The following is a 20955-nucleotide window of genomic DNA, read 5'->3' as shown; positions in this document are numbered from 1 at the left end:
GCTACAAGGACCAGGGGGGTCTCAGTCTTGGCGGCTAATTGGGCTCTATAGAAGATGAAGAGGAGTTTGGGCCTCAACGGAGTAGACCAGCAAAAGGCCAGTAAGTGTTGGAGATCCCCCCTATCATCCCCGGTGACATCCCTGTCATAATCAACATATTCAATTAGTACACTTTTGATTTGTAGGTATAAAAATTTAAAGTTTGAGGGCAATCGAAATGTTTCTTGCAAGACAGGAAAGGGGACCAATGCTCCTCCAGAAATAAATTGTGAAAGGCTCCTAATCCCCCTATCCTCCCATTGGCGCATGGATATCCACAGAGATATCACTCTCAGCGCAGTCAGTAGTGCCATCCTGTGGAATTTGGAAGGCGAGTGTGCTATATTCTGAAATGTGTCCCATATGGAAATGGTCACCTGTGTGGTCGGGTATAACAGGAGAGTCCCAGCTCGCATGGATGTGGGGTCCAGATATGTGACAGCAACGAGTCTCCCAGCAGCTGCTCTCGTTCAATGTCCATCCAGCTCAACACCCCATCGGGTGCATGAAGGTTGATGGCCTGTGACATCAGAGCTGCTTTATAGTATACCCACACCTGGGGGACTCCCATGCCCCCTTCCAGGTAAGGCCTCTGCAAAGTGTCTCCTGCTACTTTTTTTTGTTCCAAATGAAACTCATGAAAGATTTTGCACTTTATCACAATAGCTCTTTGGTACTGGAATCGGGAGCATTCTAAAGGGGTACAGTAGTTTGGGGGAGAGACACCATCTTTAGTGCATTTATATGTCCTGACCAGGAGAATTTTACCTCCTTCCAGTTATCCAACTCTTGCAGTAACGACTGCAGCAGTGGTAGGTGATTGTGTTTGAGTAGTGTTGCACGTGATTTAGTAATCCGTATTCTCAGATAGACCACATAGTCCTCTCTCCAGTCAAACTGGAAAGGTTTTGAAAGAGATAGTTGTTTAATGCGGGGCATATTAATAGATAAAGCCTGAGTCCTATTAGTATTACATTTGTAGTAAGAAAGAGATCCAAAGGTTGCCAACAGCTCCATCAGGATTGGAAGGGTTGTTTCAGGGCGTGTTATCGTTAATATATCATCGGCGAATAGCAATAATATGTGTCCGCTCGCCAATTGGTACTCCATGGATATCAGGGGAGGTTCGTATACGTTGTGCTAATGGTTCTAAACAAAGGATAAACAACAGAGGAGATAGGGGGCATCCCTGCCTAGTTCAATTTGTAATATTTAATGGAGGACATATGGACCTTGCGTTGGAAACACTGGCCGATGGACATGTGTACAGCGCCATTATCGCTGTTATGAGTTGTTGTGGAAATCCGAATCGTCCCAACACCTCCTTCATGTAATGCCAGTTGAGTCTGTCGAAGGCCTTCTCTGCGTCCAGCGCTAAGAGAAGGCCCTCGACCGAGTCCACACCAAGGCAATGGATCACATTCAAGAGATGCCTGGAGTTATCTAACCTTTGCCGTCCATTAATGAAGACTGACAGGTTATAGTGGATGAGTCTTGGCAGGAGCGAGCTAAGTTTATCTGCTAGTACTTTGGCATATAACTTTGTGTCTGTATTCAAAAGGGAAATCGGTTTAAGTTTGGGCAGATGGTTGGTATTTTCCCCGGTTTCGGTAGAGTAACTATGTCAGGAGCATCTCCTTAGGGAGTGATCCAGTGTTAAACCTCTGGTTGAATTAGTCTACTAAGTGGGAGTCCATCTGATTTTGGAAGGTTTTGTAGTATGCGGCTGACAGGCCATCTGGCCATGGGCTTTTGGCCGGAGGCAAGGTTTTGATGTGCTTTCATAGTCCGTCAATTTGTGAGGTTAGATATGTCTGGGTTCTGCAGCTGGGGGAGGTGTGTGAAGTCTAGAAAGGTATTTATCTGTTGTAGTGTGGGGACATGTGCATCATGCTGTAGGTTGTACATTGTACTATAGTAGGAAAAAAGTAAAATTAAATAAAATGTAAAAACAAACATTGTGCAATGGTTAAAACTGACAAACTGTATACAGGTTCCCCCAAACCCTAGACATGTTCCTCTAGGGTGTCTGGGAGAATGAGAGAAAAAAAAAAGAAATACAGTGCAAGCAGGTCACACCGTATCGACTCAATATTGAGCCTAGTGGGAGCGTGGACCGGAAGGTAGAAGAAAGATTGGAAGTATGAATCCCGAGGCAAGAGCCCCATCAGCAGCGGCCTCTGAGGGACCATGGAAAATAATTCCGGTATATATGTATATATATATATATATATATATATATATATATATATATATATATATATATTTTTTTTTTTTTTTTTTTTTGCAGATCAGATCACGTTATATAGCAACATAGATGTTAAGTAGGTAGAGAGAGATTAGAAAAGATTCAGATGGGTAGTAATTAGTTACGGGAAATTATACTGCACCAATTTCTCGACCAGGTTTGCCCTTCGGCGGGGAGCATATGCAGAGGGACCCAGAGCCCTGGATTAGTAGGTCATTGTGCAGCCGCACTCTTCTGCCAGTCCTGTGTTATGCGAGTTGAGGCGGTCTTTGGGCCCTTAGATGGCGATGCTTCCAGTTGTAGGGGACTGTTCCATTGAGGTAGCAGCGTGTGTCCCTCTTCCGGAGTTGGGACCACTTTATCTGCTCTGTTCTGGTGGATGATGAGACCGGTAGGGAATCCCGATTTGTAGGGAATCTGCGCCTCCCTCAATGCCCTGGTAATGGCTCCAAAGGCTCTTCTCTTGGCCAGGGTGGCTGGGGATAAATCCGCAAAGAGTTGATGCAGGCAGTCGTGTCGCGTTGTGGGCTGCCTGCATCAATTTCTCCTTTGTAACGGAGAAATGGACCCGGACGATTTGTAGGGAATCTGCGCCTCCCTCAATGCCCTGGTAATGGCTCCAAAGGCTCTTCTCTTGGCCAGGGTGGCTGGGGATAAATCCGCAAAGAGTTGATGCAGGCAGTCGTGTCGCGTTGTGGGCTGCCTGCATCAATTTCTCCTTTGTAACGGAGAAATGGACCCGGACAATAACGTCCCGTGGGACCGCTGTGGGTAAAATCTGTGGCTTCATCAGCTTGTGAGCCCTATGTAGCTCTAAATCCCCAACTAGCAATACCTGAAATAGGGGGAGTAGAAAGTCCTGTAGGTCTGGTGCTTTGACCTCCTCTGAAATGCCACGCAGGCAGATATTGTTCCTGCAGGCCCTATCCTCCAGATCAATAACTTTCGTTTCCAGCATGTGTAATTTTTCTGTGAATCTGGTATAGGCATCAACAAGTGTATTGTGGGCCTCTATAATCTCCTCGGTATTATCTTCTAAGTGGGCAGTGTGCTCACCGATAGCCTGCACATCCCTCCTTATGTCTGAGGCTAATTTCTGGAAGTCTTACCTTATTGTAGCTTTCAGGTCTTCCAGCATCTTGTGGAGATTGCTGTCTTCCACCGGCATCACTGCAACTTGGGAGATCAAGGTTAAGTCACTCCGGCTCGACTCAGATGCAGGAGAGTGTACTACCCTGGTGCCATCTTGGGCGTGCTTGCTCAGTGGGAACAAGGCAGAGATTTGTAACGAGGGGGTCTTATGTTTGGTTTTCCGTGCCGATTTGCTCGCCATCGTTTCGGTGAGCTGGATCTTTCTTTTAGTGAGGAATGGGCTCTTTCTTTGCGTGGAAACACGCTATATTTGGCTGTCGCCGACTGAGTTCTGTGCATCCGTCTACATCCAGGTCGTGGCCACTCCCCCAAAAATATATTTCATTTTAAACACAAAAAAAAAGCTGAAAATATTTATACCAACTGCATCCCCCAAACTGTCAGATGCATAGACTGTTGCTTGAGGTGTGGAAATTTACCCCTACATATAGTATAGTGTAAGACTATTATTAAGGTTTCAAAATTTATATAAGAAGAGAAACACATTAACAAGCCAAACACAGCATAAATGCATGAACTGATTCACTCAACCTATTGCAATCTATCCTATATCCTACTATAATGGTCTTTACACTTTCTCCATTAATATTAAAATTAACTACAGTATTCTGGTTCCCCAAACATTCCTCCCGTAAATTCACCCCTACAAGGGCTGTATGTTCTTTCCATGAACGGTGTCTGTTCTAACCTTATCCTTCTTGAAATACCACTATATCACTGGAACTCACTTCCAAATAACCTACAGCTTTCCCCCTTACTCTCAGTCATCAATACATCCTTCACAACAGCTTATAATTAATCCAACTAAAACCCATTCTAATCCTCTGCTGATACCGCCTGTCTAACCCTCCATTCTTTACCTACTGCATAACTCAACCCCCAACATTTTGTAAAACCTTATGTCTTCTTTGTCTTAGCCTCCTTGTAGATCATATTCTGTTACAAAATGTATTAAATGATGTATGTAATTCTTTACAATATATATATATATATATATATATATATATATATATATATATATATATATATATATATAGAACAAAAACAGTAGTAACTGGGCTGCACTCACGGTCTTGTGTAGAAAAAGTATAAATTTATTCCATTAGTGGTAGCAAAATCGACGTTTCGGTCCACACAGGGACCTTCCTCAGGATAAAATGACATACATACACTGAACAAATATCGCCATTATATAGCTATGAAATTAAAACATAATTGACTTACCCCAGGTGCATAGAGTTCAGACCGACGTTCTCCATTCGGCAGTGCGCCTGCGCAAGAAACATGCGACCTTCCGGTAACCCGGAACCTATGCGCGATGACGTCACTGGGCGTCGTTGCCATGGTTACGCGGTATGGCAACGACGTCCAGTGACGTCATCGCGCATAGGTTCCGGGTTACCGGAAGGTCGCATTTTTCTTGCGCAGGCGCAGTGCCGAATGGAGAACGCCGGTCTGAACTCTATGCACCTGGGGTAAGTCAATTATGTTTTAATTTCATAGCTATATAATGGCGATATTTGTTCAGTGTATGTATGTCATTTGATCCTGAGGAAGGTCCCTGTGTGGACCGAAACGTCGATTTTGCTACCACTTATGGAATAAATTTATACTTTTTCTACACAAGACCGTGAGTGCAGCCCAGTTACTACTGTTTTTGTTCTATCTACAACCCCATGGGACTTGGCACCCGGCAAGTATCATTTAACAATTTATTAACTTCAAGCAAGAGTGCATGGAATTTTCTATTTTTTGTATATATATATATATATAGTAATGTAGATTGGCCGTATTAGCCCAGTAGATAAGATGCTAAAATAACCAGAGTATTGCAGCATGCAATGATACCTTTATATTGGACTAGCATAATACTTAAAAGACAAGTTTTTGAGAGTTATCTTCTCTTTCTCAGGTCTGAAGCAATACTCTTCTCATTGCTTTACACCTGAGGAAGAGAGAATAACTCTTGAAAGCTTGTCTTTTAAATATTATTGTAGTCCAATAAAAAGATAAATTGCAATTACAATTTCAACAGATACATTAAAACCCAAGATTCTGGTTTTGGAAAAAGTTGACCCTTGATGGATTGAACATACAGTATATGTAGAGTGTTGACTTGTGCTATTACAAGGCTATAATTCACATTACAATATCACTATCAACTATTTAGTTTTTCTGGGCAACTAATTAACTCACTGGATTCATTCTAAAATTAGTATTCCAGGTAGGCAGAACCTACGGGGAAATATGAAATTTAAATGGATATTGTTAGAAAGTACCAAAGAGGGCATGACATGTATAATATATTTGGTTCATACAGGTAACACAGAAAATAAAAGGACACAACTTTTCTTAATCTTAGTTGACTTTCTGACTGTCTAGCACAATAAGGAGTACATTCTGTGTGCCATTTCACCCCGTTACTGGCAATTGTGAGCAGATTTTTAAATTATTTTTAAATTATTTTATCAAGATATTCAAATGAGACAGGAAATGTAGGACAGTAGCTCTTTGCATGTAAGGCCCTTGATTGTAGGATCCAGGGGAGCAATATAAAAGAAAAAAAGGGGGACAGGAATCCAAATATAGTGAAGTATATTGTATAACATGAAGGTGGGGGAAGAGAGATTTATTGCACTTACACTTTTCTGGAGCACAGCACTTGGACGGTACAATCCCAGTCTATGGATATGTAGGTGGTCCTAGTCCTTCTTTTGAAGATGTCTTTTGGCCTGTGGTCCACGTTGTATAGCCAGCCGTGTATGTATGGATTGGAGCTCCAGCGATATGAAAAGAAGATACAAGCAGAAAATAGTGCTCTCTATTATATAAAACGGATACAATAATAAAAGGAGATATACTCACAATGGATGAGCAAGTAGGTATTGCTAAATCTTAAACAGCAAAGGTGCTATATTCATAGGTGGAACAACACCTATGCCGTTTAAAAATTTAGCAATACCTACTTGCTCATCCATTGTGAGTATATCTCCTTTTATTATTTTATCAGTTTTATATAATAGAGAGCACTATTTTCTGTTTCTACATTAATTTCATATCGCTGGGGCTGCAATCCATACATACACAGCTGGCTATACAATGTGGACCACAGGCCAAAAGACATGTCCAAAAAGAGGACTACACATACATATCCATAGATGGGGATTGTATCGTCCAAGCGCTGTGATCTGGAGCCAATTTCTAGCTTCAGAAAAGTGTAAGAGCAATAATTTTTTTCCCCTCTACCTTCGTGTTTTTGGGTTCCTGTTCCCCCTTTTTTTCTTTTATATTTCTACACTGGATCCTACAAACAAGGACCTTACCCGCAAAGCGCTTCTTCCCTATATTTCCTGTCTTATTTGCACCTACGACCAGAAGGAAGAGCCTCTGGTTTGGGAAGTTCTAGCTTCTAAACAAAGAGCAAGCACCAGAAATTGCTGCTATATCTAAGATATTCAAATGGATTATAAGGCTATGATGAATATTTTCCCATTTAACCACTGAAGCATTTTAAACAAACTGGGAAAAATTAGGTTGTTCTCTTACCAAAGGTTGAAGAATCCCCCTAGTGGTTGTTATATTTATTAATAATCTCTTTTTGCTGTTACCATATCTTAGAGAGTTTTTATCTATTAGTATTTTATATAGCGCCAGCAAATTCTGTAGCGCTGTACAATACGTGGACTAACAGACACGTAATTGTAACCAGACATATGGACACACAGGAACAGAGGGGTTGATGGCCCTGCTCAATGAGCTTACATGCTAGAGGAAGTGGAGTATAGTGTATAGTGACACAAAAGGTATAAGTAGGGGTAATGAAATAGGTTGCTAGAAAAGTATTCACTGAGAACTTATTATTTTTGACAGATGCAGGAGAGGAGTCATGTGGGATGGGGGGAATTAAAACCCACTTACAGTTTAAATTATATGCTTTTCCTGTGTTTTCAAAGATTTTTTGAAGAAGTGGAGACTGGGTGAAAGTCTAACGGAGAAGGGAAGGGAGTTCCACAGAAAAGGTGCAGCCCTGGAGAAATCTTGGTGGCGAGCATCAGATGTGGGAGTACTGACAGAGGATAGACGTAGGTCTTCGGCAGAGCGCAGGGGCCTCAACGGGACATACTTGTGTATTAGGGAGGATAGGTAGGTTGGAGCAGCATTATGTAGGGACTTGTAACAAGCACCATAATCTTAAATTGAGCCCTATATCTAACTGAAAGTCAATGTAGGGACTGACAGATGGTGGAGGCATGAAATGTGCAGGCAGACAGGAAAATGAGCCTCGCCGCTGCATTCATTATAGATTGCAGCGGTGCAAGCTGGGAACACGTAAGACCACTGAGAAGGGGATTGCAGTAGTCAAGGCGAGAAAGAACAACGGCATGGACCAGCACCTTAGTAGTGTCTGGTGTTAAATAGGGCCGGGTGCGAGATGGAAGCGGCAGGATTTGGCGATCGACTGGACATAAAGTTTGAAGGAGAGGTCAGAGTCAAAGAGAACACCTAGGCAGCAAGCCTGCAAAGTAGTCGTGATGGTGGAGCCGTTGACTTGGAGGGAGACAGACACGGGAGTAGCAACACTTGAGGGAGGAAAGACCAGAAGTTGTGTTATGGACAGGTTGAGTTTATGGAAGTGAGCAGCCATCCAATTGGAAATCGCGGAGAGGCAGTCAGAGACACGAGTCAAGAAGGGCGGAGAGAGATCAGGAGAGGACAGGTAGATTTGCGTGTCATCTGCATATAAGTGATAATGGAAGCAAAGGAGCTGATGAGTTTACCAAAGGAGGCAGTATAGATGAAGAACAGTAGGGGACCAAGGACAGAACCTTGGGGAACGCCAACAGAGAGGGGTTGGGGAGAAAAGGCAGAGCCAGAGAAAGAAACACTGAAAAAGCGATGGGAGAGGTAGGAAGAGCACCAGGAGAGAGCAGAATCCCGTAGACAAAGAATACGAAGAATGAGAAGAAGCTGTTGATGATCAACAGTGTCAAAGGCAGCAGAAAGATCAAGGAGAATTAGGAAAGAGTAATGGCCGTGAGATTTAGCAGCAATTAAATCGTTGGATACTTTGGTCACAGCTGTTTCAACAGAGTGACGAGCGCAGAATCCAAACAACGCAGGTGTCTCTCTGTTCGCGGGGTTCCGGTGCTGAACCTGCAAGGGAAGCGTCTCCTTTCGTGGTACGAAGGCTCCCCCTGGTTGGCATTCGTCCATACGAAATAGCGGCCACCCAGAGGGAGGCTTCGTACCCCGAAAGGAGACGCTTCCCTGGCAGGTTCAGCACCGGAACCCAGTGAACAGAGAGTGGTCAAGGAAAGTGCCATTGTGGGGACACCTGAGGTTGGTGTGGACACTTTTGGGGCACTGGCTGTTTTGGCGGGCTTTTCTGTGCCTGGGAGACAAAGGCACAGTTTATTTTCCCTCGCCTTGGCTCCCAGACACAGAGGCTTCTTGGTTTGGGGTGGGAGACCGCTTGTATGTGTGGTGGGCTTTCTGTAGCTGGGAGACAAAGGTAAAACAACCCCCTTTCCCGCGCTTTGGCTCCCAGACACAGAGGCTCCTGCGATATGACCCCTGTTGGTTTGAGATGGAAACACCTTGCACGGGGACATGCATAAAAGCCAAGTGTGGCTCAATAAAATAGTGTTGTACCTCCAGAGCTGTGTGTCGTCCAGTTACTGGAGGGAAATGGGTCTCTTTATACTTTAAATGGTTCCCCTAGATGGGGAAATTAGTGGCGGTAATAGTTCCGGTTACCATGGGTCCGCTACAGTCCATAACTAAAGCTTTATTTTCATAGCCAAATATTACACTGTCTACTATTGGGAGGTTTTCCAAATGTTTAACTCTACAGTCTTCTTTTTATAAAAAGAGCATTAATTAATTATGTTGGAAGTGCAAATGTTCTGATTAATTGGGGGAACGTTCTAATGGGGCACCAGGGAGGTCCTCATTCTGGGAACGAACGAGTCGGAAAGCAATCCACGAACGCTCCCCTGGCTGACGTTCGTCTATACGAAATGGTGGCCACCCAGGGGAGTGCTCATTCATTGCTTCCCTTATAGTTTCACACCTATGTTGCAAGTGCGAACGTTCTATTTGAATGTTCTAACTCGCATTCGGGAGACGAAGTAGTTCCTTTCATAGGGGCACTCCCAAATAGGGAGAGGGGTACAATATATGAAGGCAAGGGAAAAAACACACAGTACAAGTAGAAAGCACCCGAACAAGCGAGGGTTCCGCCACAGACTTGCTTAGCCCAATTAAGTAAAATTACTAACACACGTGATGTTGAATCAATATATATCCTGGAAAAAAGATCTAAAGGTACAAATTAGAATGAAGATACATTACTAGCTCATTGTGAAAAAAATAATTGGAAATGGATCATTAATTTAGGTATCTGTTTACAGATGAATGGAAACTGGTTTTGTTTTCCATATGACCCTAAAATTCTTCAACCAGAGTGCATAAAGAACCTAAATAAGTAATTGGATCTTTAAATCAACACTGCCGCCTCAGTTGATCTGCCTGTGTGAGCTATAAACTGCTAATAAGGGATTACAAAATGGTTTTGAACATGACTTTTGCAGTCAAGAGCCAAATCGAAGGAGATTTGTAAAGGTGAGCAATGAAGATGCCATGATTTAATAAAGTTCTGGACACACCAGAGGCATTATAGGAGAGGGGCTAGGAATGGTTCCTTTTTAGTGGTCACAAAATAAGTACTTAGCTGGGGATTGTATTACAAAAATAACCCCCACCCACCATCCATTAGAACAAAAGTGCATTTAAAAAAAAAATAGTTTATCTCTGTTGTTTCTAATTTACTTGTCTGGAATATTTTTTGCATTAATTCTCCAGTTCAGACTGAAACACTCCTTACTAAAATATTACTTATTTTTGTGCAGTTATACTTATAGAGTATAAATACATTCATTGTAATACTTCCTTTCGCTTTTATATTCCTCTTCTACATATAAAGCAAATTATGGACGGTTGGGGGTTTTCCGTCCTTTCTTTTTAGTCATATTATTGCCATAATACATGCCGTTTCTGAAAACAAGATACCATATCACTGCTTTGATTAATATTTACTTCTTTGGTTGAAATATATGGGTGGGTGGTTTACTGAAAGCATTAAAGGGACACTATACTGTAATCCCCAAAACAACTTCAGCCTAATGAAGCAGTTTTTGTGTATAGATCATACCTCTGCAGTCTTGCTGCGGAATTCATTTTTTTTTTTTTTTCAAAATGTGCATGTTGTTTTCCCCCAGTAGCTCTTTAGATACAAATACTTACACCTTAAAGGGAAACTGTGGAGTATAATTTCCCTGCATAATGTTAATGCATTACATGGTTAATGCTTAAAAACTAAAGCCTAACTAAAGTTTATCCCAGGAGTAGTTCCACTCATTAACTGATCTGAACTATCCTTTAAAGTGATAGTCGCTGTATTGAGGCTGCTGTCAATTTACCCATAGCCTGATTCACTTTGTACCACAGTTTGCGGATGTACAGTCAGTGGCTCAGTGTTTCTCCAGAGAGGAAGAGCGCTCAGCTCCAGGTGTCTGCAGATCCAACATGAAACTAGAACGAAGCCTTCCATCTGTCGGACAGCTGTGAATTGCTGTATCAGAGAGCTAGGTTTCTAAAACATTGCTGCAGTTTTAGTTTGCTCTGTGTACTTTATGCACCTTACCTTTTCAATAATACAAAGTTGTCATTGTGCTTACAGTTGCTCAATGAACAGTAACTAGATGTTTTTAAAACACCGACTGAACAACAAAACCAGGAAAATAAGTTTAAACGATAAATGCAGCCATCGGCACGATAAATTAAACTTGGTTACTGCAACATTGTTCGTGCCTACACAATACACACCCTGTTCCAAATTATTATGCAAATTCTATGTAAGTGTCACAAAGACTAAATGTTTTGATTTTCAGTTTAACTCATGGATGGCATTGTGTCTCAGGGCTCCTTTGATCACTGAAAACAATCTCGAACACCTGTGATAATTAGATTGCCAGGTGAGCCAAATTTAAGGTAAAAAAACTAAAGGAGGGTGTTCCACATTATTAAACAGAGCACCATTTTCATGCAATATGGGGAAGAAAAAGGATCTCTCTGCTGCCAAAAAGAGTGAAATAGTTAAATGCCTTGGACAGGTATGAAAACATTAGATATTTCACAAAAACGTAAGCATGATCATCGCACTATTAAGAGATTTGTGGCTGATTCAGAGCACAGACGGGTTCGTACAGATAAAGGCACATTGAGGAAGATTTCTGCCAGATCCATGAATCGGATCAAGAGAGCAGCTGCTAGAATACCATTACATAGCAGCAAACAGATATTTGAAGCTGCTGGTGCCTCTGGGGTCCCACGGACATCAAGGTGTAGAGTCCTCCAGAGTCTTGCAACTGTGCATAAACCTTCTATTCGGCCACCATTAACCAATGCTCACAAGCAGAAACGGCTGCATTGGGCAGAAAAATACATGAAGACTAATTTTCAAACAGTCCTGTTTACTCATGAGTGCTGTGCAACCCTGGATGGACCAGATGGATGGAGTAGTGGATGGTTGGTGGACGGCCACCCTGTTCCAACAAGGCTGCGATGCCAGCAAGGCGTTGGTGGAGTCATGCTTTGGGCCGGAATCATGGGAAGAGAGCTGGTCGGCCCCTTTAGGTTTCCCGAAGATGTAAAGATGACCTCTGCAAAGTATGTGGAGTTTCTGACTGACCACTTTCTTCCCTGGTACAGAAGGAAGAACTATGCTTTCTGTAATAAAATCATCTTCATGCATGACAATGCACCATCTCATGCTGCAAAGAATACCTCTGTATCAATGGCTGCTATGGGGATAAAAGGAGAGAAAGTCATGGTGTGACCTCCATCCTCCCCTGACCTCAATCCTATTGAGAACCTTTGGAGCATCCTCAAGCAAAAGATCTATGAGGGTGGGAGGCAGTTTACATCAAAACAGCAGCTCTGGGAGGCTATTCTGACATCTTGCAAACAAATTCAAGCAGAAACTGTCCAAAAACTCACAATTTCAATGGATGCAAGACTTGTGAAGCTGCTATCAAATAAGGGGTCCTATGTTAAAATGTAACATGACCTGTTGAAATGTTTAAAAAGTTTAAATGTTGTTATAAGTTTGATTGAAATAGCTTTTGATTTCAGTAAATATGCTGCAAACACAACAAATGACAATTTTCAGTTCTTTACAACCTATAAAGTGTTTTGAAACTTACTGTGCATAATAATTTGGAACAATGCATTGTAAGTTTTTTATGTTTAAAAAAATACTGTTATCATTAGGAGGTTTGTTCAATAAAATTTGAATTGTATTCTGAATAGTTGATAACATGAGAATTATGCTGACTGTTATTTACATCAATTATTTAAGTAAATGAGAAAAATATCATTTGCATAATAATTTGGAACAGGGTGTAAAGAGATCACGACCAGGAAAAAGCACAATAGCATGAGCTGCACCAGCTGAACAAACGTGAAGGACATGTGTATAAATCTGATATTTGGTCATATCAATATAAAAACAAAAAAGCACTTAACCCCATCGCGACCGCGGACGTATCCAACAAAAAACAGTCCTTAAAGACCGCGGACGTATCAGGTAGGACGTATCCAACAAAAAACAGTCCTTAAGGACCGCGGACGTACCTGATATGTCTGCGGGGAATTAGAGCGCTGGATGTGATCATGATCGCTCTAAAAGAGCAGTCACATGGCCCCAAGCGGTGTCCACAGTGCTGCCAGCAGGGGGACTGCCTGAACTGACAGGCAGTCCCCCTGCTGGTGAAAAAAAATAAAAAGGAGTAAAAACACTAAATAACATCAATAAATTAAAACAAAATATATGTATATGTATATATGAGATATATATCATATATAATGTCATACTTAGTGTCATTTTTTTAGCAATATATACATATTATAATATGAAAATACACTTAAGAGTAAAATTACACACATATATATTATTTTTATAATAACTATATATTGTATATATATTATTATAAAAACTAATTAAAAATAAATATAAAATTTAAAAAATATTTAAAAATAAATAAATATATTATATAATATAGGTTAGGACTCTATCAAATATTCTGTACTCTGCCCTTGGGTCTTTACATCCAATATCTTGCACTTATCCACATTAAATGTCAGTTGCCACAACCATTTTTCTAGTTTACCTAAATCATTTGCCATTTGGCTTATCCCTCCTGGAACATCAACCCTGTTACATATCTTAGTATCATCAGCAAAAAGACATACCTTACCATCAAGACCTTCTGCAATATCACTGATAAAAACATTAAAGAGAATGGGTCCAAGTACAGATCCCTGAGGTACCCCACTGGTGATAAGCCCATGCTTCGAATATAAAATCATGAAAGTAACAGTTTCTGTTTAGGTTACTTTGCATGTATATTACCGTACATTATATTATATATACAGTTGCAAGAAAAAGTATGTGAACCCTTTGGAATGATATGGATTTCTGCACAAATTTGTCATAAAATGTGATCTGATCATCATCTAAGTCAACAATAGACAATCACAGTCTGCTTAAACTAATAACACACAAAGAATGAAATGTTGCCATGTTTTTATTGAACACTCCATGTAAACATTCACAGTGCAGGTGGAAAAAGTATGTGAACCCCTAGACTAATTACATCTCCAAGAGCTAATTGGAGTGAGATGTCAGCCAACTGGAGTCCAATCAATGAGATGAGATTGGTGGTGTTGGTCACAGCTGCCCTGCCCTATAAAAAACACACACCAGTTCTGGCTTTGCTTTTCACAAGAAGCATTGCCTGATGTGAATAATGCCTCGCACAAAAGAGCTCTCAGAAGACCTACGATTAAGAATTGTTGACTTGCATGAAGCTGGAAAGGGTTATAAAAGTATCTCCAAAAGCCTTGCTGTTAATCAGTCCACGGTAAGACAAATTGTCTATGAATGGAGAAAGTTCAGCACTGCTGCTACTCTCCCTAGGAGTGGCCGTCCTGTAAAGATGACTGCAAGAGCACAGCGCACACTGCTCAATGAGGTGAAGAAGAATCCTAGAGTGTCAGCTAAAGACTTACAAAAGTCACTGGCAAATGCTAACATCCCTGTTAGCTAATCTACAATACGTAAAACACTAAATAAGAATGGATTTCATGGGAGGATACCACAGAGGAAGCCACTGCTGTCCAAACAAAACATTGCTGCACGTTTACAGTTTGCACAAGAGCACCTGGATGTTCCACAGCAGTACTGGCAAAATATTCTGTGGACAGATAAAACCAAAGTTGAGTTGTTTGTAAGAAACACAACATACTATGTGTGGCGAAAAAGAGGCACAGCACACCAACATCAAAACCTCATCCCAACTGTGAAGTATGGTGGTGGGGGCATCATGGTTTGGGGCTGCTTTGCTGCGTCAGGGCCTGGACGGATTGCTATCATCGAAGGAAAAATAAATTCCAAAGTTTATCAAGACATTTTGCAGGAGAACTTAAGGCCATCTGTCTACCAGCTGAAGCTCAACAGAAGATGGGTGTTGCAACAGGACAATGACCCATAGCATAGAAGTAAATCAACAACAGAATGGCTTAAACAGAGGAAAATACACCTTCTGAAGTGGCCCAGTCAGAGTCCTGACCTCAACCCGATTGAGATGCTGTGGCATGACCTCAAGAAAGCGATTCACACCAGACATCCCAAGAATATTGCTGAACGGAAACAGTTCTGTAAAGAGGAATGGCCAAGAATTACTCCTGACCGTTGTGCACGTCTGATCTGCAACTACAGGAAAAGTTTGGTTGAAGTTATTGCTGCCAAAGGAGGTTCAACCAGTTATTAAATCCAAGGGTTCACATACTTTTTCCACCTGCACTGTGAAGGTTTACATGGTGTGTTCAATAAAAACATGGCAACATTTCATTTTTTGTGTGTTATTAGTTTAAGCAGACTGTGATTGTCTATTGTTGTGACTTAGATGATGATCAGATCACATTTTATGACCAATTTGTGCAGAAATCCATATCATTCCAAAGGGTTCACATACTTTGTCTTGCAACTGTAAGTGTATTTTTCACACTTTGAAAATGGAAGTCCTCACACGCAATCGGGGGTCCACTCGACAGGGCAGAATTTCATATTTTATTAAAATGTCCATTTTGTTTGCATTTTGGATTGTGTATTTTTTGCACATGAAAAATTCACCAAACACAAACGGTGTATCTTAACAGAGCAATACCTGCGGATTAAGAAAACAATATAGGATTTCTGGGGATACCTCAAACAAAAAGGACTGAAACTTGTGTTTTACTGGACAGTAAATGTTCTATTTCTCTTCAGGATCAAAACAAAGCTCAAAAAAAGGATCAGCAGTACTGAGATGGCTAAAAATATGGTTAATCTCTTACATCAATGTTTCTCTGTTTCTCTACAGTTATCTATTGCTGTCTGACTTTATACAAATTGCAATGAAACTTATGTTTCTAAAATTACAACTCTCCCAATTTCCGATGTTCCCATGATGTTGTAATTAGTTGTTTATTTAAGTTTTATTTCAGACTAACAATGGCAAAAATAGATCAGTCATTTGAAGCCAATAAAAATAATAAAAAAAAAGATATGATGATATTATTTGATTGCATTCTTTTAGAACGTTTACTATTATATTAGAGTGAGTCATCAGGGTAAAAAAAAAATTTAATGCATTTTCATTCTGAATTTTCCTTAACCCCTTAAGCTTCTGGAATAAAAGGGAATTATGACATGTCACACATGTCATGTGTTCTTAAGGGGTTAAAGTTGTACAAATGTGACAGAAACATTTAAATACATAAAGGGAATCAACACAGTAAAGGAGGAGACTATATTTAAAAGAAGAAAAACTACCACAACACGAGGACATAGTCTTAAATTAGAGGGACAAAGGTTTAAAAATAATGTCAGGAAGTATTACTTTACTGAGAGGGTAGTGGATGCATGGAATAGCCATCCAGCAGAAGTGGTAGAGGTTAACACAGTAAAGGAGTTTAAGCATGCGTGGGATAGGCATAAGGCTACCCTAACTATAAGATAAGGCCAGGGACTAATGAAAGTATTTAGAAAATTGGGCAGACTAGATGGGCCGAATGGTTCTTATCTGCCGTCACATTCTATGTTTCTATGTTTCTAAATTGTATTTGTTCTGGTGAGTATAATCAGTCCCTTCAGGCTTTTTGCAATACACACTGTTTTTCAGAGAAAAGGCCTAGGGATACCTTCAATGGCCACTCCTCAGATGGCTGCTAGAGGTGCTTCCTGGGGCAGTGCTGCACAGTGTGACTGGCATTCAGTATCTCCAGCCTCGGCATGGAGACACCGAACTTTCCTCATAGAGATGCATTGATTCAATACATCTCTATGGGGAGATGCTGAGTGACCAGGGCTGTGTTTGGCTTGTGCTGATTCTGCCCCTGATTTGCCTCCTTGACAATATCAGCTAACCCAATGGTTTAGGAAAGCATTGTGATTGGCTGCGATCACCACTTGTGATGATGTCAGCCAAGGAGGCAGATCAAGGACAGAGCCAGCAGCAGACTGGCATAAATGTAAGCTTTGACTATATTTAGGGAAGTAAGGGGGGCTAGATAGTGATTTTAACACTATAGGGTCAGAAATACATGATTGTGTTCCTGGCCCTATAGTGTTCTATTAAAGTTTAACTTTTTTTTATTAATATCAATTTTACATTTTGTGAATCAATAGATGGACAGAGGTAAAAAGAAAAAATGTAATGGGCAATGTTAAAAAGTACAGTTATGTAATACTTACAGAATTGATTCCATTTCCTATAGTAGAAAGGGAATCGTTATTATTTGTTTCATTCTTTGGTGCCACAGAAGCTTGCTTCTTGAGTTTTGGCTCAGGTCTACTTTCTTTGGCATCTGGTTTTACCACAGGCTTCTTAGGACTTGGCATTTGGACTTGTGGTAGGTTTGTAAATGCAGATGGTTTTGATGGGTTGGCTTTTGCTTTCAGATCTGAAGTCAGCAATGGATTTATTTTTATAAAGTAGCCAGAGTCAGCATGTAGTTCTCCATTCCCGGTGTTGCTAGGATTGTGGCTAAAAGACGCCTTTGGCAGTGGTTTTGCAATGGCTTCTTCTTTCTCTGGTGCTTTAACAGGTAAAGGTTTATTGGAAGATGCAGGTAGATTCTCACTCGAAGAGCTTTTCCTCTCAGGGTTATGAAGAGCAACGGCAGAAGAGCTAGAATTTTTTATCTTTGTAGGTTGTGAAGAGGACTGGGAGGTTTGCTTCCTTCTTTCTTCTGGTGTATTGGGTGGTGTGGTACCCTTTCTATAAAAATGTGGGGACTCCTTTGGAGATGGTGGTTTCTTCTGCACTTTTTCTTCAACAACTTCTTTTACTTCTACTACCTCTTGAAACTTTTGCCTCATATAATCTGGCCCTGTAAAAACAATGGCAAAAAATTATGCACTAAAAACAAAATATCTGTATTTATACAAACATGCATAACTAGATATTGTACAGATGCTGTCCAGGCTGCAGTAATAGTTCCTAGCATTTTCAGTATAAGTCCTCCTTTTTGAAGCTTGGAAATTTCTTGGAGACCCTAATTTTTGTAATATTAATGCTCTTACAAATATCCTACAGGTTATCTACCCTCAAACAGAACAATCACAATTATAAAATATTTCCACCATAGATTTTGAACTCTTTCAAGCAGAGTCCTCTTTAAGATATTGTTCCTGTAATATTTATAATTGTCTCATTAAGTTTACCCTTTTATAATATTGCAAAGCGCTGCGGAATAAGTATCACGGTTTGTCCCAATTTCTGCAGGCTGCCAGACATGGCCACCCCTTTGGGAGATCTGATTGAACTTGACATCTGGACCTCATCTTTTCTAGTCAGTTTCTCTACCTGTGAGCCACTGCATTTTGACATCCGTCAGTATGGGGGGCTGGACTCCTGCTGACTCACCTGCAGCTATTTGCCTAATCTGTGACTTGTTTACTAGCTTTAAAGCCTTACCTCTAACCAGCTTCAGTGTAAGTTTGTTGTTTTAGTTACTGGAACGATTCTACCTAAGTCCTGACTCTCTAGTTTTGTATCTCTATTTTGTATCATCTATTTTGGATCATCGTTTATGCATACTAGCCACCGGCCCCGACCTTTGAATTTGACTTCTACTCTGATTTTGGATTCTACCTTGTCTGTACTGTACTTCCAGTTCTGCCCTCTTTCACAGCTGGAGCCTAAATAGGAAGGAGTGAAGTTTAAAGAGGGTGGGTGGTTCTTAAACAGGATGAGGTGTTGCCTCGACAGGAAGGGGTCAGGCAAATTTAGATTAGGGAGGTGCCTTTGTTTAGTCATGCCGAGAGCAGCACAAACCCAAAATACACCACTGTGCATACACAAGCAGAGCCTTTATAACAGCCCTTTAAAAAAAATAAAAAAAAATTACTTATTGAAAGTGAAGCAGATAATCAGTGCTTTCTCTGCTATTTAGATCTGTACAGCATTTACCCCTTTACTGCTGTATGCATGTGTGCATGCCCTGATACTGAGGCTGGGAGGCAAAGTCCTGGTCTTAGTGTAAATCACCATACAAGCTGAAGAACTTTGGTATTTGCCTTAAATTATGGGCAGTGAAAGGTGAGTATCTATTTTTAAAGGTGAAACCCTAGTGTGCTGTGCCCTTGAAGCAGATCACATTTGTTTCTCCTTCATTTTAAACATTGACAAGCACCAAAATAACACATAAATGCTTACATGTATGTGAATTAGCATTTTATAAATCATTTTAAACTATATTTTGTTAGCTATACTATTACTATATACTCCATTAGATATACTATTTCAGTATACTTACTTGTAATTACTATTAGGTAATTGTAAAAATATCACCTTTTTATACATTCATTGACATATAAAGTGGTGAACAGCACATGATACCAGAATTTAATCATAAAGAAATCCACAGTAAGGTGTATTTCATATTTTTCACCATTACAGTTTGTACTGAGTCTCATTCCCTCCCCATGGCCCCTCCATGTGTCTCATTCCCCCCCTAGCCCTTCCATGTGTCTCATTCCCTGCCCCCAGTCCTTCCATGTATGTACATAGAAACATAGAATGTAACGGCAGATGAAAACCAATTGGCCCATCTAGTCTGCCCAATTTTCTAAATACTTTCATTAGTCCCTGGCCTTATCTACCACCTGCTCCTCTATGTATATCATTCCCCCTCCGACGCCCCATACACATATTATTCCCTCCCCCCAGGGCTTCACGTGTATAATTCCCTCCCCCAGCCTCTCCAGGTGTGTCATTCACTCCATGAGTCCAGCGCCTGGAGCCGGTGTCACTGCTGTACTCTTGCACATGTGTGAGAGTACAGCATTGAGGTCTATGGGGGTCTTGAGAAATTGACAGAGTTGATTCCCTGCAGTCGTTACTGGTTACTTCGCCCAGTGTCTAGAAATGTCAGGCGGAGAAAAAAAAAATACCGAGACATATTTCAGTGAAATTCCAATGCCGTCATTCAAAGATTTTATCAATGACCCAAGCTGTCTCCCACTCAAAATTGGTGTAAGTGGCACAAGCTAGGCAGGCAAAGCAGTAACCTAAGCCAAAGCAGTCTCACAATAGGATCAATGACACAAACATACCACACTCCCATATAGGCACAGCTAGTGTAAAAGCAGACAGTTCCTGTCTGTGGGTCTGTCTCTCTTAGGAGCAGAAGTCAGAATTTCTAGAAAAATCCTGCTTGGAAATATTGTGGTTTTCTTGCTCCTCCTTATTTCCTTTCTGTTGGTCCCTTCACTTGATCTGTAAATAAAATCAACATTTAGTGGCTGTTCCCTATCCACCAATCACCTTTTTTTCCACCTCTAAACTGGACAGGAGATGCAGCCCACCACATTTCCATTCCATCCCCCCGTTTTGGCACCACATGCGGAACCTTGACTCTGAAAGCATCTGAACATATTTGGGCATCGACTTGTCGTTTACCCAAGTATACGTTTGCATAGTGCTTCAGAGATACAGAAAAAAACAAACAAATTCTGATGAAGCTCAGTTTGGACGTAACCGATTGCTGAAGCCTTATCTCTACCAGATTGAATCCACCTGAGAGCAAATTTGACTGGAGCAAAATTTAACTTGATTAAAGCAGTATTTCTGGGCACTGTGCCTAAGCATTCTAAAGCATATTGGTATTATATTCTGAATACTATATCCAGTTGTAGAAGAGGTTTGACTAGCTGAGTTGATAGTACATCATTTTTACTGAGATAGTTTGTATCCAATGAAAACCAAGCAGAATACAGACCCTATTGCAGGCTCAACATTTTCTTACATTCAGTAAGAAAAGTGCTAAGAAGCAGAAAATGTGACCGGTTTACAAAAAAATTATTCAGCTCTTACACTGGAGACAAACTCTTGCTCAATGCCATTATT

The 20955-nt window shown here is 40.8% G+C and overlaps 1 protein-coding gene across 1 annotated transcript in view; it reads right to left on the bottom strand.

Annotated features, from left to right (window-relative positions):
• The window catches only part of JPH1 (junctophilin 1), a 177111-nt gene that overhangs the window by 5056 nt on the left and 151100 nt on the right, over window positions 1-20955 (bottom strand). Inside the window, exon 4 of the mRNA XM_063451314.1 lies at window positions 17298-17935. Coding sequence (XP_063307384.1) covers window positions 17298-17935 — 638 coding nt within the window. The remainder of the gene's footprint in view (window positions 1-17297; window positions 17936-20955) is intronic.

Source organism: Pelobates fuscus, chromosome 4 (genome assembly GCF_036172605.1).
Source record: "Pelobates fuscus isolate aPelFus1 chromosome 4, aPelFus1.pri, whole genome shotgun sequence".
NCBI classification, from domain to species: Eukaryota; Metazoa; Chordata; class Amphibia; order Anura; family Pelobatidae; genus Pelobates; species Pelobates fuscus.
This window is presented reverse-complemented; position numbering and strand designations above follow the sequence as displayed.